The sequence below is a fragment of the Chaetodon trifascialis genome, chromosome 14 (genome assembly GCF_039877785.1).
Source record: "Chaetodon trifascialis isolate fChaTrf1 chromosome 14, fChaTrf1.hap1, whole genome shotgun sequence".
Taxonomy (NCBI): Eukaryota; Metazoa; Chordata; class Actinopteri; order Chaetodontiformes; family Chaetodontidae; genus Chaetodon; species Chaetodon trifascialis.
This window is the reverse complement of record NC_092069.1, coordinates 513,153-538,409: the sequence shown is the minus strand read 5'-3', so window position 1 is coordinate 538,409 and position 25,257 is coordinate 513,153. Positions and strand designations below refer to the sequence as shown.

The window sequence follows — 25,257 nt, the reverse complement described above, 5'->3', positions numbered from 1 at the left end:
TGTCCTTCTCTCTGTGTCTCTGTCTCTTTTTTCAGACTGTTCACGCAATGAATATAAACAGTAACTATTAAAAAAAGTTATAGTCGCAGGAAAGCATAGTACTCAGAAGCGCACCAAGAATGCATTTTTTTACGCCAGGCGTTGTGCACGCGTGTTTGATATTAATATTGTGCCGCTGCACCTCAAATAAATGTTTTTTTGGGAAACGGAAATGTTCAACATGACTTCATCATGTTAGACCAGGCAGACAGGTTCTTACTACAACATCAACTCTCCCTCCGCAGCCAGTGAGCCTCATCATCCTCATCCTTTATGTGGGGCATAAAGGGCCAATGGGCCGATGTAGATGGGCCAATCTACTTGTTTTTATTGGCCAATCAGTTAACACACACACATGAAAACGGCCAATAAACAGTGAAATCAGTATCATGAGTATTTCTCAGATGATGATTTCTGTATCTATCTAATCCGTGACATGCAATATTTCACCCCGATTTTGGATAAAGTATAAATCCAATTGTTTCATTGTTTCATATTTTGAAGTATTTCCACACAAAGCTGGTGGCAGACAGCACGTTATGCACGTAAATAAATAAATATAAAGGCGACTAAATTGACATTAGACATTGAAAAGTTTGTGATCCTTCTCTAGGCTGTGATATTTTGTTGATTCTTCATAATTTCCGGAGTAAAAAATGCATTCTTGATGTGCTTATGAGTACAAAGAAGATGCACATGATTTAAAACGCTTCACACTTAGACATCAGAAGCAAACACAGTTTTGCATCACAGAAGTTTACATTTCAGCTGTCGTGGCCAAATCTCTTGTTAACTTATTAAGCTCTTCCGCACAGTGTGACATCTATTTTAATTATTAGAGAGCTGCTCTAATGGCCACTGATAGACAGTCCATCCTATTCTATAAGCTGTTGGTGGTTTGTGAACTTCACTGCATTTGTGCATTTGAAGCGATTAACTCCCGGCACATTTCAGAGCTGAGTAAACCTGTAGTTCCACTGACACATCGCGCATCATCACCATGGGCGTCATGATGTTCTCCTGTCTGTCACTCTGTCAGGCATGTGTAGTGTCGAGCCGGCCGCGTTGTTGGCTGAAAAGTCATTATTTGCATTACAGTGTATCCTTTGTTCTAACTCAATGGATGGTCACCAGCCAAACAGGCTCCCAGCCCCCACTGTCCCACAGACTAGCTATGGCCAGTAAAATAGGTGGAAGGCTGAGGGGAGCGCGTACCTCCAGTAATTAAAAATCAATTTGTGCCACGGATATTAATATTGTGTCGCTGGCTACTTTATAGACTTCAATAAATGTTTCCATTACACTTAATTACATTTATGGATAAGCCAACTTTCCCACCTCCCTCATGCATCAAAATGTATATTATCAGTCCGACCAGGAAATCTTGCGATGGCAAAAATTAGTACTAATATGACTGTCTACTGGCCGCTTCCTGGTCTATTTTTGCAGAGAGCCGCGCGCCTGTTGCGGAAAACATAGGCGAGCCCTGGAATCTCCAGATGACGCGCTCTGCTCCTGCAGCTCTGTCTCTGTTCCAGCGCAGGTAAAGTAAAATTAGGTCATCATTTTTGTTGATAATTATCAAAAGCAAACTCTATGTAAACAGATGGAGCCTGTTTATTTTTGGAGTCACAGGCTGTTTTGTAAAGCTACATCACTTTTATGACTCAGGAATGATTTTGTAACTTTTTTTTTTTCGAAGTTATGTTTTGGGCTTTTTGGCCTTTAGTGTATAGGACAGCTGAGGAGCAGCCATAAAAGTGATTCAAGAGAGGGAAGAAGACATGCAGCAAAGGGCTGAAAGAGGGAATCGAACCCACAGCCGCTGCAGAGAACTTCTTACATGGGGCAGACGCTCTACCAACTGTGCCAAATCTCCACCACATGATCTCGTAACTTTGAGCTGATACTTCTCATTATCAGGTTAAAACATTTTTTTTTTTTTAGGATGAGAACTGAATCTTTTCGACTGTTCCTGTAATGTGAAGTATGCTTATTATCATATAGGAAGTGATTATATACAACTTTTTTACATGAGTTTGTTTTTTTTGATCACAACAATCACAAAAAAAATTCATACAGTATATTGTAAGAGAAAAAAATCGAAAATATGCATTAAAACAGGCTGATGGAAACACACATTTATGACTTTTTTAAGACTTTGTGCGAGAAATATTTTTCTAAGTTGATTTAAATAATAAACGTAAAATAGTTGAGTAACTGTGACTGCCTAACTACAAATAAGCCTACTAAAGCAGATGAATGTAGTGGAGTAAAAATCTTTGCCCTTGAGATGTGTTCCTGTGAGGGACACGCCATCTCCTGGTGACACCCTGCAATTGAATGAAGAGGCGTGTTTATAGTGGATTCTCCTCCCCAAGAGGAGGGGGGGGGACTGGTAGCTGGCTGGCAGCCGGCTGGGAGCCGGCTGGGAGCTAGCTGGGAGCTGGATGGCCTCTGGCTGGGAGGGGAATTTCGAGGCTGCTGCATCTGTAATGACGTGGTTCCTGAGTATACATGCACAAATCTCTGTAATTTGCTATTTGCTATATTTACCTCATCCCTTTCTCTGAAATACTTCACATCCAGGCCACACTCCATGATGACCCCAGACACATCCCTTCCCAGGATGAGAGGGAACTCGCTGCCTGACTGCTTGATATTCAGAGGGTCTCTCTTCATAGACAGAGTTGCAGCACCATAGCCACCTGAAAGGGAAGGAGTTTTGGATTACAGCCAAAGCTTACAGCTTCAGTAGAGTCAAACATGAGAGAATAAAGTTGCAGGAGATAGTTTGCTGTAGCAGCAGAACAAGAAAAAAAAGTTTGTACTTTTTGGGTTTGGTGGATGTACTAACCAAAACAAAAAGAAAGAAAGAACAAAATTGGAGAAGCCAAAGCAATGCTCCAGTTGGTGGAGTGCACAGTAGTCAATGGTGTCAAAATCTACGAGCTCAGTAACAGCAGCACAGATGTGGATTCACCCGAAGGAACCATAGCAGGTCTGCAACTAATAATGATATTAATCTAACAACTATTTTCTCACTTAATTGGTTAATTGTTTTATCGATAGGATTTTAAATTTGCTATCTCTTATGACAAAGGAAAGAAGTTAACCCTCACAATGGAGAAGCTGGACCTAGCTAATTTTTGGCAAATTATTGTCTATTATTTCACGGCTCGGCTCTCTTACAAGAGTCGGCTCTTTCGGCTCCCAAGTGGCTCCTCAGATTTTTTGTTGCTTACATTTATTTCTTACCAAAGTAATATAAAATTAATCACTAATGTACAAAACATACTTTATATCAAATTTTACTGCATTTCCTGCGGTCACTCATTTTCTCACCTTTCCAGCGTTTTGTCTGTCGTGGATGTGTGTGTGTGCGCGCGTGCGTGCGCTGTGTCTGTAACCCCCGCTTCTCCCCCTCCTGCTCAGTGCGTACACACTGAAGCCACCACATATCAAGTAGTTGACCAATCACGTGCGACTTGAACGGAAAAAAAGTCCACTATATGATGGTAGAAAGTGTTCAGACGTGTTAATCAGTACCTACCTAACTGGGGGTTTGGGGATTAATCCCCGATCATTATTATTATTATTATTATTATTATTATTATTATTAAACTGGGCTGTCAAAAATGCAATTTAAATGGCGTTTGAAGGAAGAAAGAGCAATCGTCTTGTCTGACACGAACGAAGTGGATGCCTGGAGTGGAGGAAACACATGTGAATGCAGTTTATGCACCTTTACTATTAATGAATATCTATATTTTAAACTCCAAAAAGAGTTCATGGCATGCACCTCCTTGCCTTCAGAAATGAATTCAATCCATGGTGCTCTTCTGTCCTCTGCGGCTGGGAGCTGATGGAGTGATTTGTGCTACCCTTTACAGCCAACAACAGAACAATGCCTGTGGCGCCTAGACATGATTCATAACACAATGCTTTCGATAACCTAGCAGCGGATCTGTGAGAAGGTGGCGCTGGGTGGAGAGACACTGGGAGCGCCAAATTCAAACGGCTTGTGTAGAAGCTGTAGGCAGGGTGCTTACAGAGATCCGTATCTCACTCAAAAAAGCGCGGACGGTCTTATTTCACACTTTGTATGTATGTGGCAGCACCCAAAAAAGTGAGTTTTTCATAATATGGGACATTTAACTTTGAAAATTGTATTATTTAATTTTTTATTTATTTTTTTTAATATCTGATTGGGCGGGCAAGCTTGCCCACCCATAGCTCCCGTAATAGAGGTGTGGTGCAAGGACTACCAATATGAGTCTGTTTATTGCTCTGTTCCAGACTGAAATATTTCAACCAGTAGTGGATGGATTGTTGTGAAATCTGGAGGGCATTCATGGTCAACAAAGGATGAATTAAATAGAGATAGCTTTGGTGATCCCCTGACTTTTCCTCTTGCAACATCATCATGTCAAAATTTCACATTGTCCAATACTTCACTTAGGACTAAATCCTGTAAAACTATTGACATTCCCATCAGCCTCAGATGTACCTTAATAAGTAAACATTAGCATGCTCACACACCAAACTAAGATGGAAAACATGGTAAACATTATACCTGCAAAATCTACAAATGTTACCATTGTCATTGTGAGAATGTTAGCATACTGATGCTAGCATGCAGTTCAAAGCATCGCTGTGCCAAAGTACAGCCTCACAGAGCTGTAAGCATGTCTGTAGACTCTCAGCCTTGTTGCTTGAGAGATGGCTCAAATAAGTATTTGATTATCAAAATAGTTACCAAAATAGCTGTCCAACTGAAAATCGACTTCTCATTTCAGCTCTGAACTACAGCAAGCAGATCATTAGCCACTTATGTAAGTGCAGCTTCAGTGGAGCGATAGACCCTTAAATGGTTCAAAAATGTTGTTGTTGTCTAGTACTGTTGAGAAGATGGTAGGTTAGAGACTGTAAAATCTGGATAAAAGTGATCAGTCTTAAAACTAGTAGTAAGCCATATATTAACCATATTCAGTATTGTGGGTCCTAAAATCAGAAAAAAGTCAGAAATCTTTAATAGTTTTATCTGGTTGTGTGTTCAGGATACAGTTTTAGGTTTGGCAGCCAGCACCTGCATCCATAATATTTCAAGATAATTTGTAAGAACAGGTACTACATGGAAGTCATTGTATCAATTTAACAAAACATCTCAACTCAGAATCAAGAATTATCTTGTATCTTCTGAAAAAAAGCAAAGAAACTAAAGGGTTACTGACTAGGGCTCGGCGATATGGCTGAAAATTGTATCACGATATGTTTTATATCGGTCGATAACGATAACTATTGATATTTTTTATTACCTATTTAAAATAAGGACCAGGAGAAAAATACATTAAATTTAAACATTTTTATTTTAAATTTAACCTTCCTCTGATTATAATCCCCTCAACTATCAAGGCAGAAAGGAAAGGAAATGTCAACACAACCATGGAAAACACTCCGATAATAAATGTAAATTAAAGTGTAAAAATGTAAACAAGGAAACCTGAAAACTTTTTTCTGCAGGTTTAGTGCAGGACGTTCACAAGCTGATTCACCTTCTGGTGAATAAAATGTTTTCAAATATGTGCAGTGTTTTGTAAACATAGCAGAAACTGAGGTAGACTTGGGGCCCGTTGCACAAAACTAGGATTAAGACATCCAGGATAAGTGACTGAGCTGAGTTCAGCCAATCCAAAACATGAGCATCTAGGCTTAATCGGTTGCACAAAGACCAAGCCAGGATGAGCAGACACGGATTCAACAAGCCAGGTGAAACCTATCCTGGATAAGTATGTGCACGTGGCTTCCTCAAATAGACCCCACCATCGATCACAGATTCACCAATTCACCATGGCAACTAGAGCAGCGTACTTTCCCCCGTCAGAGGCAGAAGTCCTCATGGAGGCTTACGAGGAGGTGAAGGACTAAATTAAAAGGAAAGGCAACACCGCCACAGTTATAAAATGAGAGAAAGCGTGGCAAAGTATTGCAGACTGCGTAGCGCACAAATACGCACTCACTGCTCCGCTGAAACCATCACAATTATAATCCAAATAGTTGATTCACATCTCCGAAAATGTAGTTGTACTCTGATTATGAATCAGTTGAAATTGTAAGTGAAATTGCGTAAATGTAACTCTGTCAGACTGTATAACTCCTTGTTATACCATGATCTGGGTGAATACTCGATTCTGATTGGCTGCAGGGTGTCCGTTAAAAAGGTTTTGTGGCCAGAGCCAGTTACCTTGGCAACGCGTCACAACGAGAGATATTAAATAGTCCACTCAGCCACTTCTTGTGGCTGAGTGAGCTTCGTGTTGGACGGTTCACACCTCCGCGTCGTCCATTCATTTCTGATAATGGACACCTCGTCGGGCATTATCCCTTACATAATTTCCCTTTGGGATAAATAAAATTGATCTTGTCTTATCAAGTTAGATTGATTTGGCCTCTTATGTTTGTGCTGTACACAAGCTTGCAGTCTACTGCATCCATTCATTTGTCTGTTCATTTGTTGTGTATGGATTTGTCCTGCATTTATTTTAGTGTGCCGACATGTGGGGTGTATATATATATACAGACCGTTGGATGTGTATTTATTCTTGTGTTGTATAATGTGCTCTGATTCTGTGCTTTCTATCTTGTAGAGTCACTGTGTGACTTCAGTTTGGAAAGGAACTGATGCTTTGATTTATCCTTATTCAATAAAGGAACATCATGTTACTCTTTGATGTGTATTTATATTTATATTGGATGTGTATTTTATATATAGTCTATGGGAAACTGTCTATCTGATGATTGCAACATCATCTAAAATCATCATTTATCTACAATGATTGAAATGAATTCAATTAGTTAAAATTGAAATTAATGATGTGTTAATGTGTTAATGTTTAAATAATGACCGTGGATCTAGTTGAATGTGATAACAATGTGTAGTGGTCAGTGGAATAACCATTGGTTACATAACATATCCCACTTTCCGCTATCCTGCTTTTGTACAACCAGATCACGGATAAGTTGAGCCAGGATAACCAACATATCTCGGCTTAATCCCTTATCCTAGTTTTGTGCAAAGGGCCCCAGATATCTGTAACATACAAACAAACAAACAAACAAACATGATAGACAGTAGCTACAGTAAGACTAATTGAACTATTAAACCAGCCTAGACATATAAATAACTTTAGTCACTCTTACTACTTACTCTAAACATACATGAACTATTCAATTCTATTTTTATTGCAAGGGTCTAAAAAAAAAAAAAAAAAAGCACGTGTCTGAAATTTTTCAAATCTGGCTTCTACACAGTGCTCAGCGGAAGCATGTCTTTAGCTATATGATATGCCACTGCCTCCATTATGTCTTTGTGCCTTTTAGGTGATTTGTCATAAGGCACTGAAGCAGAGTACCTCTGCATGGTGGTCTGCTGCTTGTGCGGGGGTGCTGCGGTTGCAGATGTTGTTGGACATTGGCGAATGCGGCTGCGCTCCAAAGGGTGAGCGTGGCTAAGGCGGTTAAACAGGTTTGTGGTATTACCGGGCTTAGTGGGGACGACTGTCTTGCATAATTACAGACCACATTGGCCTGACTACGGTCCGACATAAAATCCAAAAAACTGACTTTCCCTGTTTTATCGACAATTTCTTCGCTTGCTGCAGCACTCACTTTCTATTTCTCATCTCACTCCTAGCGGAGCATCAAACACGAGACAACGAGATGGCGCAACCGAAAATGATACTGTTACATGATTGGCGTGTTAGCCTGTCACTCCCATTGATCAGAGATTACTCGCTACGTTGCTCGGTTACCTGAGAGCAAGCGCCTTTGTTCATGCAGCCAACCTTGCTTCGCAATTTCTGGTTTCTTCCGACGAAGAAAAAAAATTATCGAATGTTTTATCGAAAGCATTTTTTTACTGATTTTGATTCCGTGTCTATCGCGAGACATATCGTTATCGTTCTATCGCCCAGCCCTATCACTGACACTAAAAGGTGAGTAGTTAGTGGAAGGTAACTGTCCAAAACATGTCCAGAGGGGAGTGAAAGAAGCAAGACACTCACCAACCTGCAAACAGACAAACTCTTAATCTCAGCCTGCAGGTTAACATCTGACTTTAGACATGCACAGAGGCTTGTTGTCACTTACCTCTCATGCTGACATCAAGTGGGTTCAATCCTGCTGCAAACACTTTGACAATAACCTCATTCGGGTAATTGATGATGGGGAAACTGGCATTTTTAGTCAACCGTAACACATCATTGCTTCCATATTTATCAATAACCCAGGCAGGCATAACTGTCATGCAGATCTTGGTGGTATTGAACAGTCTTGTCTGGTTGCTATGCCAGTAAACTGACGTGTTCACACTTCGTGATTTACTAAGGTCACACAACCATCTACTGTGAACTACGTGTCTAACAGAATGCATTATTCAACTCTTAAAAGCCTAAATATTGCCTAATAAGATTCAACAGTGCATCTGTAAAGTAGCAGTGCTATCAATCACTGTAAATACTAGAATAAATACCTTATATGTTCTTCATAAGCCCAGATTACTCTCCGACTATAAATATGTTATTTATATATAAACACGTCATTTCGATAAATGCACTGCTTCAGAAGTTTATGATCATTTCAAAGTCAGTCTCCTTTCGTGACATGCCACTTCCTCGACGGTGGGTTTGACAGCGCTTAGCCACTCCACCAATCTGAACGCAGCTTTCTCAAACGCTGTCCAATCACAGAAAGCGTTGTTATAGGGTGATTATGGAAACAAACATGGCAGCCTGGTAGTGTGTCACATTACGAAGGTTGTCGTCAATTTGAAAGGTTTTCATAAAAATACTACAAACATGCTCAGCCTGACAATCAAAGAGGTTAGTACGAGTATTTCCTTGCTCTTTGAACTTCTCTCTTCTACTACTTATCTGTATTTGTCTGGTGTATTTATCTATATATTGGACGTCGTGTTCTGTCTATTTATAACTTAACTAAATAGTTTCTGATACTCTCCCTTATTGTCCATAACTAAAACATACTGTCAGGCAACCGTTAAAACTGTATTACATAGTTCTATGAATAGAAGATGTAACGTCAAACAAGCAAGCCACTACTCTGCTAACTATTAAAAATTGCCCGTCTAATTCAGAAGCGAAACAGTGACAACTTACAATGTGTTTCGCAGTTATGGAACAGGTAGGTTATTGTTATTATTATTTTTTACAAAGTAGAAGTTTATTTAACCTGAAGTAAATGATAACCATTGGCAGATAAATACACGTTAGGTATCAGATGTAAAAGCACGCATTATGCAGAATTAGCCCATGAATATATTATTGGAATATGACCGATGCACCAGTGCAACTTATTTTATGATTTTATCTTTGTTTTTAAAATATTTTTTTGCCAAATAATTTGCTACAAACTGTCAAATAAATGTAGCAGAGGAAAATGTCCAAAATTGACCGCTGAAATGGATATGAAATGAAATGGATAAAGGAACGTAAAATGTAAATACTTAATAGTCATTTAAAAATAAGTAAGAAAGGAACAACTGTAGATAATACAGTTAACGATGGTGAACTCCATTTGGCTGCTTTCAGTTTCTTGTTCATGGTATTGAGTATGCTGGCTCACTGACTCCCTGGCTCACTGTCATGGCTTGCTGAGACATTTTAATGGAACATAGCCGTTGTTAATGTTTTTAGTAACACTGTGCTTTTCCAACCGTAACAAGTCAAAATTGCACCACTGCTGTTTCATCATCGTTCTCCAGGTGTCTTTGGCGCTCAGGGAGAGAAGAATCTCTCCAACAGAGCTTTGTAGGAAATGCCTGAATCGCATCAAGAAAACACAATATCTGAATGCATACATCACCCAGACAGAGGAGTTGGCACTGAAGCAGGCTCAAGAAGCAGAAACCAGACTGCTGCATGGTGTGGACGCGTGAGTGTTTCTTTATATTCTGTGTAGAGTCATAGGTGTTACAGTTTGTTCTTGTTTTACTTCAGATGCCCCGAAAGGTCCTCTGGACGGAATCCCTTTTGCAGTCAAGGACAATTTCTGTACAGAAAATATCAAGACCACATGTGCTTCACGGATGCTGAAAGGTCTGTGTGAACCTCAGTGACAGTGCAATACTTGTATTTTCCACTCTATATCAGTCCATTAAAGATAACCTACCATTACTACTGCTGCAGACTACACTCCACCCTACAATGCTACAGTAGTTCAGAAGCTCTTTGACCAAGGGGCTGTTCTCATTGGGAAGACCAACATGGATGAGTTTGCTATGGGGTAAGGCCATTGATATCATTGTCAAAATAGTTCTCACTATTACTATTTCACTCATAGCATGCATTTTTGTAAGAGCTAGTTACAAATTTCATTTTTATGTAAGTTGCTTGATGAAGCTGTTATGGCTGTGTGCTCCTTCAGGTTACTGGTCATCATTGTGTTATATGTTTATCTATAATTTTTTGTCTTGCAGTTCAGGCAGTACTGATGGGGCTTTCGGTCCAGTGAGAAACCCATGGAGCTATGCTCCTCCCTACAGAGAGCAGACAGTGGTAGTGCCAGACGCTGACTGGGTCATTGCTGGAGGAAGTTCAGGAGGAAGTGCTGCAGCTGTGGCCTCCCTCACCAGCTACCTGTGAGGGAGCACAACAAAATTCATGTTCACTGTTCACAAGGAAAAACTGTTTCAAAGAAAAATCTGTTGCATGCATCAAAACCTTTGATTCCAAATGGTGCTTACAAATCAAAATGTACTGTTTTGGTAATTACTTGACAGGGCTTTGGGTTCAGATACAGGCGGTTCTACTCGTAACCCTGGAGCGCTATGTGGTGTTGTGGCCCTGAAGCCCACTTATGGTCTGCTGTCCAGACATGGTCTCATTCCCCTGGTTAACTCCATGGATGTCCCCGGCATTATGACCCGCAGTGTCAGTGATGCAGCCATCGTCTTAGGTAGGAAACTATTGATCTCCTGTCATTACACTGTGGGCTAGTGCTCTACATTCATAGATAATGCCATCTGGACCTACATACAAACAATATTTGCCCTTTATGAATATGGTCATTCTACATTTCCAGCTCCTGCTTTCTACTAGAGGCCTTTGAATTCAATGGAACTGCATTCTGACATCTGGGTGGAATTTACTTTGAGACTGCTAGGATTAGAATTGCTATTAGGATTAAGAGTGTATGTACTTTTCAAATAAGAATTTCATAGACTTTGCTCTAAGAAACAAACAGTTGGAACAATTGAGGATGCCCTTTCCTTTTGAGACCTTTTCTTTTCAGGGATCTTTTTTTTGTTACTATGTTTCCTGTCCCTCAATAGTCTTAGATCACTTATCACCTGCAAAATCTTTCCTCTAACAACCAGTTGAGGGTTATACATGTATGCTTACCAAATACCACTTGGAAAACTGATATTAAAGGTACCCCGTGGCATTTTGACCATTTGTATTGTGATCAAGCAAAGTTTTGATGAGTAGATCCCATCTTGTTTGTAACAAGCAGCCAGCAACACAGTTCTCATCCTGCCATTCACACCAATCTGCTGATCAAGAGTTAGTGGCAGTAACACGCAAACAAAAGTAGGTATGCACCTACAAGGTAAGTAAGGAAACATGAACGTAACAATATTTTATCTTTATGAATAAAATTCGGAAATTATTTTAAGAAGTTTGTCAGTTGGCTGCACGGTGGGGCAGCAGGTAGTGCTCGTGCCTCACAGCAAGAAGGTCGCCGGTTCGATTCCCGGGTCGGGCCTTTCTGTGTGAAGTTTGCATGTTCTTCCCGTGCATGCGTGGGTTCTCCCCGGGTACTCCGGCTTCCTCCCACAGACCAAACGTATATGTAAATGTAAATGTAATAGCAAGAATATGTGACATTGTAAATGAATCAGAAGAGCAGTTTTGCACTGTTGTACATTTGTCATACCGCCCTCAAATAATAAACCTAACTAGGTTTTGTTGATATGTCACACAGGTGTCCTCCAAGGCCTTGATATTAGAGACTCAACAACAGTTCCTGTACCCTCATTCCTTACAGAGCTACCTGAAGATTTTGATGCCAATAACATCTGCGTGGGCATCCCCAAGGTGAGTTTAGCTTTGAATTAAAATCATTATCTGTGTTGTTTCAGCATCACAGCTGACACCATTTTAAATGTAAGTTGTTAGAAACTCAAGTTTTGCTGAAATATTAAACATTTAAAGAGTACTGGGGTGGCAGGAGGTAGAGCAGTCGTCCACTTATCAGGTCAGTTGTTTCGATCCCTGGCCTTGGTAGTCTACAAGATACCGAACCTGCTGTGTGTGATTGTGAATGGTTAAAAGCTTGTAAAGAGCAGGTGGCCTAGCCATGCATTGTAAAAGCGCTGTGAGTGGTCGTCAGACTAGAAGAACATTATTGAGGATTCCAGTATATATATATATGCGTACACATGCACACATGCAAGTCAATTTAAGTCAGTAACAATAGAAGAAAGCATAGAGAAACAAACCATTATTACAGTTGTACAAAATAGCATATATGTTGTACAAAGCAACATATAAGTTTGTTTTTTTTCAATGTATTTATACTGTTTGTTGTTCATGGAAACCATAGCTTCACGTCCTGTACTTGAATCAAGACAAATTCCTTCTAGAGTACAATATACTAGGGATGAAACGATATGAAAAAGTCACCGTACGATAATACCTTAAGGCCACGACTCATGAAAAATTTATTTTTAACTGAAAGTGCTTCTGCTTTCCTTCTTTCATAAAACAAAATAAAAACAGACACTCATAACCTGATAAGTATGTGCAAAAATTGGCATGAATTGTCTTTGGCAATGAATGACTGAACCATGTAAAATTTCTTAACAAAAGCAATGCACCAGTCAGTAGCAGTCCTTTTATAGAGCTGTTCCATCGGGTGACCACATCCATGATCAATTTTTGTACTGGCAGGGTTAATAGTCCCTGTTTGGTGGTCAGTTCAGCTGTGGCAGTTGAACTGCAGTGAAAAAAAGGCACTACACGTCTCACTCAACCAAGCAGATGGCTGCTGCGGCCTATGTTCACCCGCTGGTGAAGCAACATTTAAAGTGTGTGCAAAACACTTTATGTGGGGACAGTCTGGCCTCTCTCACCATTACAGCCACTGTAATGGTGTGCACTGTTTGTATGGTAACATTACAGTGGTGATTGTAGTTAATCTCCTTATCTCAAGCTCCCACTCCAATACAACAGATTTCAAAACCTCAGCTATGTTGAGTCCAGTGTGTGACTGGAAAAGAGGCCGCGTCTGCAGGACAAAACTTCTCATTTTCCAGTTTCTGGTTGTAACATGAGCTGTGACTGTAATATAGCTATGAGTAGCTCATCAAGTCCACCCATCTGTGGTTATTAAGATACTCTCTACTTCTTTGAGGCTGTGTCACTTTAGCTTTTATCTCTTGATTCAGATCTGGTATCTCTGAAACTAAAGTTTGGCTTTGGTGGAATTGTATACTTTGGCTCCAGTGTGTTTACTAACCTCCAAATCCATCATTGTCGACAACAGACATCTTTGACTATATATTCACCGACACATGTTGTTATTTCCTAAGCTCTTAGACTGTTATGCGGCAGCAGGGCTCCAAATGCATCTTTCAGGCTCCTTTGGCCTGGCTGAAGCTTTGTTGTTGGGATTTCAGGTTTTCTGGGTGGTGATATGCCAAATGGCCTCTCATTGCTTCTGTTTGATGTGTTTCCTGTGGTGTAGTTGATTCATCCAGCAGTATTTGCAAGTTGCTTTGCGTCCCTATTATGTACAAAGATAGTTCTGATACAACATTTTTAAAATGTCTCTGTTCGAACAAATGCATTGATTTCCTAAAGCTACTTTTCTTTCCTGTCTCTTAATATATGTCAGGAGTACCATGCCCCAGGGTTGTCTGAGGAGACTCTAACACAGTGGAGTCGTGTTGCTGACATGTTTGAGAGGGCAGGGGCGCAAGTGGAGCAAGTATCTCTCCCTCACACCCAGTACTCCATTGTGTGCTACCACATCCTAGGCCACACTGAGGTGGCATCTAACATGGCCCGTTTCGACGGCCTAGAATACGGTATACAATATATTAAGGGTGCAGCATGGAGTATTTCACACTTGGTGCCACATCACACATGAGATAACAGAGAATCCAATTAATTATTGTACAGTCCAATATCAGTAAAGGTAGTACTATTGATTTCCATCCCTCTTCTATCAGGCCATTGTAGTCTGTTGGACAGCTCAACGGAGACCATGTATGCCTCAACCCGACATGAGGGCTTCAACGACGTAGTGAGAGGGAGAATACTGTCTGGGAACTACTTCTTGCTTAAAGAGTAAGACAACAAACCTTTTGAACTTTTTGCACCTTTCTACTTCAGTTCACTAACTTCAAACTAGTGTATAGCTGACAGTATGTCAGTGACTCTTTTTGATCTTTTCTCCACTCTCCGATTTCTGTTGTCTTTAGATGCAAAAGTTATAAGCATTTGGTTATTTGCCATGAAATCATGAAATATAAGAGAGAATAAAATTGTCCAGTGGAGCTTTGATATTTCCAAAACAGCAAAAATTAAGTGTCGACATCCTCACCCTCATTTTTCCAGGAACTACCAGCACTACTTTGTAAAAGCTCAGAAAGTCCGCCGGTTGATCACAGATGATTTCAAGCGTGTGTTCAGCTCAGGTGTCGACGTGCTGCTGACTCCCACCACTCTGACTGATGCAGCCTGTTACTCTGACTTCGCACAGGAAGACAACCGAACACGCAGCATGCAGGAAGACATCTTCACCCAGCCTGTCAACATGGCAGGTACAGAAAAAGAGGCCTTCAGGTCAAACTGTTCATGCATGCATAGTAAGTGTAGGAGGATTCAGGAAGTTATATATTCTGCATGCATGGATACAAACACACCCATAAAAACATTTCACCCACAACTACTTCAGTTCATGCTTCTTACTTACCATTCTGTAACAAAGGCAGATTGGAGAATGAGCGGAAATGAGTATTCACAAATACTCATTTACGCTCTTAATTTGACTGCAAGGGCAGTTCTCCATTTTTAATTTGTTAATTCTCATGGCAAAAAAATCATAGTCTGGTCAGTACATAACTTCAGCACAAATTGAAATGTACCTCAGAGCATTAAAGAAGTATTTCTTCTACCTTTTATCACTCTCTAAGATAACCTGTTTATAGTGACTATCTTTAATCAACATATTTCTTACTTCTTAATATCTACTTCTTAATATAACCACATTTATGGATGACATAGACGACATGAGATGTGTTGAGTCGGCTCGGTGGCAACGCTAACAGTAAAACAACCGTGTTGCCCCGCCATCACTTTTTTATTCACTAAACGGAACCTCTCACAATAAAATTCCACTTCCTGGTAATTTCTTGCTAGTCGACGGAATCTGCACAGGAATGACAAAATGAAGCTAAGAGGGCAAAACAAACAGGAATAAAGTCACACAAAATATTCAACAATATTCCCTGACCCTACATTTAAATATTCTCTCATCGTGCTCAAGAATTACTAAATGATAAATGGTGCTTACACTGTCACTAACTTGGAGATGTAATGAATACCTTTCTCTGAACTATCCTTCAGTTCTCTTTTTTTTCACCTCAGGTCTGCCTGCTGTTTCTGTGCCAACTGCTTTATCAAGACGGGGCCTTCCCATTGGTTTACAGCTTATCGGCCCAGCCCTCCAAGACAAGAAGCTGCTAAGTGTTGCCCAATGGATTGAGCAGAGGGTTGGGTTTCCCTCCATCAGTGACCAGATTTCAGCTACATGAGGAGAACTGTGGACACAAGTGACCCACTATTCACAAATTCACCAAATACAGGTACACAACATAGACTGTCATATTCATTGAGATTATTAGCTCGTAGCTTGTAAGATGCTTTGAGCTAAGAGCATTTTTTTATTGCTGTTTCAGCCATCAGTCCATTGCCATAGCTTTAAGTTTCCTTGATGGAATGAAACATAATTACGAGTGATAAACACAATGTTCTACTACATGCATCACAAGTGTTGGGACATTGCATTCAATCTGTGACTTGCTTCTGTATTTGTTGTTTGAAGGTGATGCTATTAAATAAATACAACTTGGGAGATTTATTTTGACAGTGATATTTAGTATATGTAATGTTTAAGAAGGTGTTAACGCACTGTTGCCAAATCAAGTCGACACATTTTTCTGGTAAAAGTTTGTTCTTCACCTACATTTGCTAACTTAGAAAAGAGTTTTTATTTTTTATTTTTTATTTATTTTTTTTTTTTGAGCCACAATCACAGCGTGGGTCTAGAGATGGCAATGCCAGTCTCCATAGCTATGAATTTCCATGAAATTTAGTACATTCACGTTCCTCAAATTGGTTCCCTGATTCTTGGGGTTTGATTTGTTTTATTTTTAGTGAAATCTCAATCAAATGGATTGGCATGAAATTTGGAGGATTAAACAGTTGTTTAGAACCTCAGAAATTTCAATTTACTGTCTCTTAAGACAAAGGAAACCCTCACAGTTGACAGGCTGGAACTAGCTAACATTTGGCATTTTTAGCAATGCTAGCAGTGTGTCTCTAGTGACTTGTAATGTCAGTCTGTGAGTCAGTTCATGACAGCAAGTAGATGGATTGCCATTTGTTACAGACATTCATGGTCACCAGAGAATGAATCATGTAGGTTTGGTGGTCCCTTAACTTTTCAACCATTACCATTACTGTAGACACTGTCTTGTTTTATATCAAAAGCTTGTCAAAGTTTTAAGTTTTTTTAAATAAATGTACACATCAGGTCTTAACAAATGAAGATGCATCTGTATATGGTCACATATACACACATAAAAACGAGAATAACCCAAACAAAGCAAAACAAAAACAATCTGATAAGAATGTAGAAGAAAATAATTAAATTAAATTACCATGTACCATGTACATTAACAGTGAACAACCCCCCCCCCACCCATGCCCCCACTCAGCTCATTATGACCAACACACATATTACTGGTTATTTATGCAATATAACAGGTACAGCAATAACAGGCACACATTCTATTGGGTAGTACCTCTAAATTAGTGAAATAGGAAATAAAGGGTTGCCATTTAAGGAAAAATTTGACTGTACATCCTGTCATCGTGTATTTAATTAAAAAAAATAAAACAAAGAAAAACATGATGTCTTTGAGCCACCGGGAGATAGAAGGATATTTAGCAGATTTCCAGTGTAACAATAAGGAATGTCTTGCTAACAAGGGAAATGTGACCTGTGTAGTGTAGCTAGGGGAACTACCTTAATTTGACGTTGCATTCGTTGATTAAATGACGGGGCACCACCTTCCTCAGCTAAGAAGGACTGCAGAAATTAACTGCTATAACGCTGATAAAATACTAACAAATGGACTAAAAGTAAATCAGTCTGATAATCTGAAGCGTAAACTCTGGATACAGGGATCGTATATATTCAGTTCAAAAGGACACCATCTAACCAGGGCTTAAATCAAAATATAATTTATTAAGCAGAATTATGGATAATGGGTGATATATCATGAATAATACAACAGAAGATATGAGGTGATGTGACAGAACACAAAAGAAACTTATGGCAACACAATGGTAAAACAAGTTTGGCGATAGTGAGAAGCAGTTGTAAAGGGAATAATGGGGACGCGAACGCAAAGTTAAGGGATTAAACGAGCAGTCGAGAGAATTTGGATAAATTAGCAGTATCTTAACCTCACGGACCAAATCTTATTCAAACCCGCTTAGCATGCCTACTTGACGGATGTCGTCCCGGTGTGTTCTGCTCCGAACTAACTCGAAGATGCCCAGATGGTCGTCCGTGGCTCGATCTGCTCAGTGGTCTGGTGAAGGCCAAGCGCACCAAGGTGACGAGCTGATGTTGGACGGTGACGTCTCTGGAACTGGTTCTGAGGTGTCGGTTACAGATGAGGGACGGCTCCGGATGGTCGTTAGTCGGACCAAGGATCAACAGCTGGCTGCAGGGTTTTGGTTCGGTTGAGTCCGTGAAGAATTATTTTAGACTGATAGTAACAAAATTGATGGTCTCTTCGATGGCCGATCGAAGAGGGTCTACAAAATTATTATTATTTGACTAAAATTTACAGACTAAAACAAAAACGTGTGGCTTAGAAAAATGAAGGTTTACGGCAAACTATATAAACACGTCTTCGGAAAATTAAATCACGCTACTCGGTTTGGCTTTTGAGTAGCTCGAAGACGGGAAAAACTTAAAGAGCGAACGACTGTACAAGACTAAGACAACTAAGAAGTAACAAAAAAAACTAAGACATAACATAACATAACTTAAGACAAGAGTAACGCGCACTAAACTAGAACATAACTTGACAAGACAGAGTAACATGCACTAAATTCATGCTGCGGCTGCAGACATTTAAATCTTGCTCCGGGGCGTGTCTAATGGGCAGGCCATCACACACGTGAGACGGTTTGTGACGCACAATGTAATCTCGCCTCATGGAGCTGGAATTAATCAATGATCCATACGAGGGGCTCATCTGCTTCTCACTATGGCCAATCATATATATTTTGAATGGACGATTTTCAATGACATTTCAACATTGTTCACAACATGCATTAGCAATTCCTATGATTGTATGACAATGTAGCAGAACTGGCCTCTAACTGACCTTCTCTTACCTTCTCTGCATTCCTTCAAGAGAAATGGAGTTGTAAAGCATCCCAACTTACAAGAGCTATTGACCATTTGAACTGTTTACAGGGAAGGTGTTAATTTCAGAGACAAGATGTCTGGACAAGAGACATCTCCTCCATGTTTTCTTTTCAGGGAAGCCAGGGACACATACACCTCCACATCAAAGGTGGCCTTCTCCTCACCTTCTCCTCACTATGTTTCTCATGGCAATGCTAATTCTCTCCTGATAGCCCCAAGAGAGATCAAGACAATAAAACCGTCTGGAGAGACAAATGCCAGGCTCCAGAGGAACATCCACAAACATCAGCAAATGCTGATGGGTCGTAAACCAGACATCCCTTGAAGCAACTAGTGACTCATGTTTGTGTGCTTTTTCCCAATACCCCAGGATAACCAGACTTTTATGTTAAACTTAACTTTTCATGTTTTCAACTTGCAGGACTCGTTGTACGCATAATATTGATGTTTTCCCAGTATCTCTGACCTGTTGTGATTTTAACGGTTTTGCAAAAGTTTGTCTGAATTGTCACCACAAAACCATACTGCCATCCAGAGTTTCCTAACCATCAGATTGAATATGCTTGACTTGGTACATTTATCGATAAGTAACCGTAATCGTGATAATCATTTTTGGCAAATATAGCCTGCCTTCTTTATTCCTGTATCTTTATTTGTGTATTAGTTATACATTGAATCATTATACATGTTGAGATGAAACTGTACCATGATTACCATTTAATGTTGTCACCCAACCATAGTAAGTGTCTAATGCATGCTGTGAACAATATTGAAATGTCATTGAAATTTTGTCATTGAAATTATATGTGTGTAGCAGAACCGGCCTTTAACTGACCCCTTCTTTCCCTCCTTTTCTGGTGATACTCAAGGGAAATGGAGGTGTAAACCCGCCAACTGATTGAATTATAGACCATCTGGTTTACCTATGGGCTGCACGGTGGCACAGCAGGTAGTGCGCGTGCCTCACAGCAAGAAGGTTGCCAGTTCGATCCCCGGGTCAGGCGGGGCCTTTCTGTGTGAAGTTTGCATGTTCTTCCCGTGCATGTGTGGGTTCTCACTGGGTACTCCGGCTTCCTCCCACAGACCAAAAACATGCTCATTAGGTTAATTGATGACTCTAAATTGTCCGTAGGTGTAGGTGTGAGTGTGAGCGTGAATGGTTGTTTGTCCTTGCATGTGGCCCTGCAAACGGCTGGCGACCGGTTCAGGGTGTACCCCCGCCTCTCGCCCATTGTAGCTGGGATAGGCTCCAGCCCCCCGCAACCCCGAAAGGGATAGGCGGTATAGATAATGGATGGATGGATGGTTTACCTATAATGCAATCTGATTTCGAAGAGAGACAGGAAGTCTGGCTCAGTAAACTACTTTACTAACACACTGAAGAAAGAGATCCAAAAGGTCAACGCCTATCTCTAAATCAGGATGTCCCACTCTGTGCTAATTACTTCCCCAATAGCCCGAGGACTCCATACAACAAGGCTGCCTGAAGAGACAAATGGCAGGCCTCAGAGGAATCCACGAACATCAGCAAATGCTGATGGGTCGTAAACCAGACATCCCTTGAAGCAACTAGTGACTCATGTTTGTGTGCTTTTTCCCAATACCCCAGGATAACCAGACTTTTATGTTAAACTTAACTTTTCATGTTTTCAACTTGCAGGACTCGGGGTACACATAATATTGATGTTTTTCCCGTATCTCTGACCTGAAGTATGACCAAGTTGTGATTTTAACGGTTTTATAAAAGTTTGTATGAATTGTCACCACAAAACTATACTGCCATCCAGAGTTTCCTAACCGTCAGATTGAATATGCTTGACTTGGTACATTTATCGATAAGTAACCGTAATCGTGATAATCATTTTTGACAAATATAATCTGCCTCTCTTTATTCTTACCTTTATTTTTATATTAGTTATTCATTGAGTTATTATACCTGTTGGGATAAAAATGTTGTCACCCAACCATAGAAAGTGTCTAATGCCTGCTGTGAACAATGTTGAAATGCCATTGAAAATTGGTCAATGAAATTATATGTGATTGACCATAGTGAGAAGCAGATGAGCCCCTCGTATGATTCATTGATTAGTTCAGCTCCATGAGGCGAGATTACACCGCGCGTCACAAAGAGTCTCACGTGATTCGATGGCCTGCCTTTCGACACGCCCCGGAGCGACCTTTAAAAAACTGCGTGTAGTGCGCGTTACTCAGTTAGTTAGTTAGTTAGTTAGTTTTGTTTTTGTAGTTCTTTTGTTTTCTTTTTCACGTATAGTTACTCTCAGCAGAGTTATTTTCTTTACTTTTGTCTTAAGTTTTGCACAGTCGTTTTGCTCCTTAAGTTTTCGTCTTCGAGCTACTCCAAGCCATTCCGAGTAGCGTAAATTATCTTCAGAAGACGTATTCTTATAATTTGCCGCAAGCTTCAAAGTTAACTTTCTCTTTAGCCAAACGTTTTGTTTTTTTTAACATCAGTACATTTAGGCAAGTAATACTAATTTTGTAGCCTTCTTCGACCGGCCATCGAAGAGACTCTTAATTTGTACTATCAGTCTAAAATAGTCTGTCACGGACTCAACCGAACCAAACCCTGCGGCCAGCTGTTGATCCTTGGTCCGGTTCACAACCATCCGGAGCAGTCCCTCATCTGTAACCGACACCGCCGAATCAGTTTCAGAGACGCCCCGTTCAGCACCAGCTCGTCATCTTGGGGCCTGGGCCTTCCACCAGAACGCCAAGCAGATCGAGCCACGGACGAACATCTGTAACGTCTTCGAGCCAGTTCGGAGCAGAGCACAACGGGACGCCAGCAACCAAGTAGGCACGCTAAGCGGGTTTGAATAAGAGTTGGTCCGTGAGGTTAAGAGTAGGTCAATTCGTCCAAATTCTCTCCATTAATCGTTCATTCCCTTAACTCTGCGTTCGCGTCCCCATTATTCCCTTTCGACTGCCTCTCACTATCGCCAATTTATTTACCATTGTGTTGCCACAAGTTTCTTGTGTGTTCTGTCATATCACCTCCCATCTTCTGTGTTATTATTCATGGTACATTACCCATTATCCACAATTCTGCTTAATAAATGATATTTTGGATTAAGTCCTGGTTAGACGATGTCCTTTTGAACTGAATATCTACGATCCCTGTATCCAGAATTTACACTTCAGGTTATCAGACTGGTTTACTGTTAAGGCCATTCGTTAGTATTTATCAGCGTTATAGCAGTTAATTTCTGCAGTCCTTCTTAGCTGAGGAAGGTGGTGCCCCGACATTTTATCAACGAATGCAACATCAAATTAAGGTAGTACACACTACATGTGATTTACCATAGTGAGAAGCAGATGAGCCCCTGTATGAATCATTGATTAGTTCAGCTCCTTGAGGCGATCCCGCGTCACAGACCGTCTCACGTGATTCGATGGCCTGCCCTTTCGACACGCCCCGGAGCGACCTTTAAAAAACTGCGTGTAGTGCGCGTTACTCAGTTTTTTTTAAGTTAGTTTTAGTTTTAGTCTTGTCTTGTCTTATGTTGTTTTTTTTGTTAGTTGGTTTTTAGTTCTGTTCCTTTGTTTTTTTTTCACGTCTAGTTACTCTCAGCTGAGTTCTTTTCCTTACTTTTGTCTTAAGTTTTGCACAGTCGTTTTGCTCCTTAAGTTTTCGTCTTCGAGCTACTCCAAGCCATTCCGAGTAGCGTAAATTATCTTCAGAAGACGTATTCTTATAATTTGCCCTAAGCTTCAAAGTTAACTTTCTCTTTAGCCAAACGTTTTGTTTTTAACATCAGTAAATTTAGGCAAGTAATACTAATTTTGTAGCCTTCTTCGACCGGCCATCGAAGAGACTCTTAATTTGTACTATCAGTCTAAAATAGTCCGTCACGGACTCAACCGAACCAAACCCTGCGGCCAGCTGTTGATCCTTGGTCCGGTTCACAACCATCCAGAGCAGTCCCTCATCTGTAACCGACACCGCAGAACTAGTTCCAGAGACACCCCGTTCAGCACCAGCTCGTCATCTTGGTACCTGGGCCTTCCACCAGAACGCCAAGCAGATCGAGCCACGGATGAACATCTGGAACCTCTTCGAGTCAGTTCGGAGCAGAGCACAACGGGACGCCAGCAACCAAGTAGGCACGCTAAGCGGGTTTGAATAAGAGTTGGTCCGTGAGGTTAAGAGTAGGTCAATTCGTCCAAATTCTCTCCATTAATCGTTCATTCCCTTAACTCTGCGTTCGCATCCCCATTATTCCCTTTCGACTGCCTGTCACTATCGCCAATTTATTTACCATTGTGTTGCCATAAGTTTCTTGTGTGTTCTGTCATATCACCTCCCATCTTCTGTGTTATTATTCATGGTACATTACCCATTATCCACAATTCTGCTTAATAAATGATATTTTGATTTAAGTCCTGGTTAGACGGTGTCCTTTTGAACTGAATATCTACGATCCCTGTATCCAGAATTTACACTTCAGGTTATCAGACTGGTTTACTGTTAGTCCATTCGTTAGTATTTATCAGCGTTATAGCAGTTAATTTCTGCAGTCCTTCTTAGCTCAGGAAGGTGGTGCCCCGACATTTTATCAACGAATGCAACATCAAATTAAGGTAGTACACACTACAACAACATTAAAGATAATCATGGTAACAATTTCATCCTTATATGTATGATGACTCACGGTATAACTAACACAAAAATAAAGATAAAGAAATAAAGAAAGGCAGACTATATTTGCCAAAATGATTATCATCATTACGGTTACTTATCGATAAATGTGCAAAACTTAAGACAAAAGTAAAGAAAAGAACTCAGCTGAGAGTAACTAGACGTGAAAAAGAAAACAAAAGAACTACAAAAACAAAACTAACTAACTAACTAACTAACTGAGTAACGCGCACTACACGCAGTTTTTTAAAGGTCGCTCCGGGGCGTGTCGAAAGGCAGGCCATCGAATCACGTGAGACTCTTTGTGACGCGCGGTGTAATCTCGCCTCATGGAGCTGAACTAATCAATGAATCATACGAGGGGCTCATCTGCTTCTCACTATGGTCAATCACATATAATTTCATTGACCAATTTTCAATGGCATTTCAACATTGTTCACAGCAGGCATTAGACACTTTCTATGGTTGGGTGACAACATTTTTATCCCAACAGGTATAATAACTCAATGAATAACTAATACAAAAATAAAGGTAAGAATAAAGAGAGGCAGATTATATTTGTCAAAAATGATTATCACGATTACGGTTACTTATCGATAAATGTACCAAGTCAAGCATATTCAATCTGACGGTTAGGAACCTCTGGATGGCAGTATGGTTTTGTGGTGACAATTCAGATATAAAACCGTTAAAATCACAACTTGGTCATACTTCAGGTCAGAGATACTGGGAAAACATCAATATTATGCGTACAACGAGTCCTGTAGGTTGAAAACATCAAAAGTTAAGTTTAACATAAAGGTCTGGTTATCCTGGAGTATTGAGAAAAAGCACACAAACATGTGTCACTAGTTGCTTCAATGGATGTCCGGTTTACGACCCATCAGCATTATCTGATTTTTGGAGGTTCCTCTGGAGCCTGGCATTTGTCTCTCCAGACAGTTTTATTGTCTTGATCTCTCTTGGGGCTATCGGGAGAGAATTAGCATTGCCATGAGAAACATAGTGAGGAGAAGGTGAGGAGAAGGCCACCTTTGATGTTGAGGTGTCTGTGTCCCTGGCTTCCCTGAAAAGAAAACATGGAGGAGATGTCTCTTGTCCAGACATCTTGTCTCTGAAATTAACACCTTCCCTGTAAACAGTTCAAATGGTCAATAGCTCTTGTAAGTTGGGATGCTTTACAACTCCATTTCTCCTGAAGGAATGCAGAGAGGGTAAGAGAAGGTTAGTTAGAGGCCAGTTCTGCTACACCTGTACAAGACCTTAAACTAAATAAGTCCAAGACGAGCACAAGAGTTGGTAGATTGTATCCTCTCTATGGCCTGTTCCCAGCAGTGGCGGACACAGAACATGACAGATGGACGGGCATGGATTAAGTCTGGGTGGGCCTGATCACCACTTCGCCAAAATTGATAAGGTCTGTGTTATAGTGATGGAAATTCCGGCTCTTTTAACAGAGCCGGTTCTCACGGCTTCCAAGTGGCTCCTCAGATTTTTTTGTTGCTTATGTACATTTTGCATAATGTGAAATCATGTGTAAAATTAATTACTAATGCACAAAACCTACTTTATATCAAATTTTACTGCATTTCCTGCGGTCACTCATACCTCTCACCTTTCCAGCGTTTTGTCTGTCGCGGCTCTGTGTGTGTGTGTGTGTGTGTGTGTGTGTGTGTGTGTGTGTGTGTGTGTGTGTGTGTGTGTGTGTGTGTGTGTGTGTGTGTGTGTGTGTGTGTGTGTGAAGCCACCAGAGAAAAAATAACCAAAAAAAAGCCCAAAGCGGCTCGGGCTCTGGCTCCAAT

General features: G+C 40.5%; 2 protein-coding genes across 4 annotated transcripts in view; one reads left to right on the top strand and one right to left on the bottom strand.

The window, feature by feature from the left end:
* Positions 1–8,744, bottom strand: part of rtn4ip1 (reticulon 4 interacting protein 1) — a 28,619-nt gene extending 19,875 nt beyond the window's left edge. Inside the window, exons 1-3 of one of the 2 annotated variants that reach the window (XM_070979154.1) lie at positions 8,570–8,735; positions 8,188–8,220; positions 2,596–2,747 (exon numbers count right to left, since the gene is read on the bottom strand). In XM_070979154.1, coding sequence (XP_070835255.1) covers positions 2,596–2,747; positions 8,188–8,194 — 159 coding nt within the window. In that variant the 5' untranslated portion in view covers positions 8,195–8,220; positions 8,570–8,735. Of the gene's footprint in view, positions 1–2,595; positions 2,748–8,187 lie in introns of both variants that reach the window. The other variant, XM_070979153.1, reaches the window with a different exon arrangement.
* Positions 8,745–8,810: 66 nt separating this feature from the next.
* Positions 8,811–25,257, top strand: part of qrsl1 (glutaminyl-tRNA amidotransferase subunit QRSL1) — a 31,196-nt gene continuing 14,749 nt past the window's right edge. The window contains exons 1-11 of one of the 2 annotated variants that reach the window (XR_011603036.1): positions 8,811–8,918; positions 9,818–9,977; positions 10,053–10,151; positions 10,242–10,338; positions 10,532–10,693; positions 10,835–11,010; positions 12,040–12,152; positions 13,954–14,146; positions 14,291–14,408; positions 14,679–14,884; positions 15,711–15,928. Coding sequence is in view for 1 of the 2 variants with exons in the window: in XM_070979307.1 (XP_070835408.1) it covers positions 8,895–8,918; positions 9,818–9,977; positions 10,053–10,151; positions 10,242–10,338; positions 10,532–10,693; positions 10,835–11,010; positions 12,040–12,152; positions 13,954–14,146; positions 14,291–14,408; positions 14,679–14,884; positions 15,711–15,877 (1,515 nt within the window). In the remaining variant the exon portion in view is untranslated. Of the gene's footprint in view, positions 8,919–9,817; positions 9,978–10,052; positions 10,152–10,241; positions 10,339–10,531; positions 10,694–10,834; positions 11,011–12,039; positions 12,153–13,953; positions 14,147–14,290; positions 14,409–14,678; positions 14,885–15,710; positions 17,245–25,257 lie in introns of those variants that run through there. The other variant, XM_070979307.1, reaches the window with a different exon arrangement.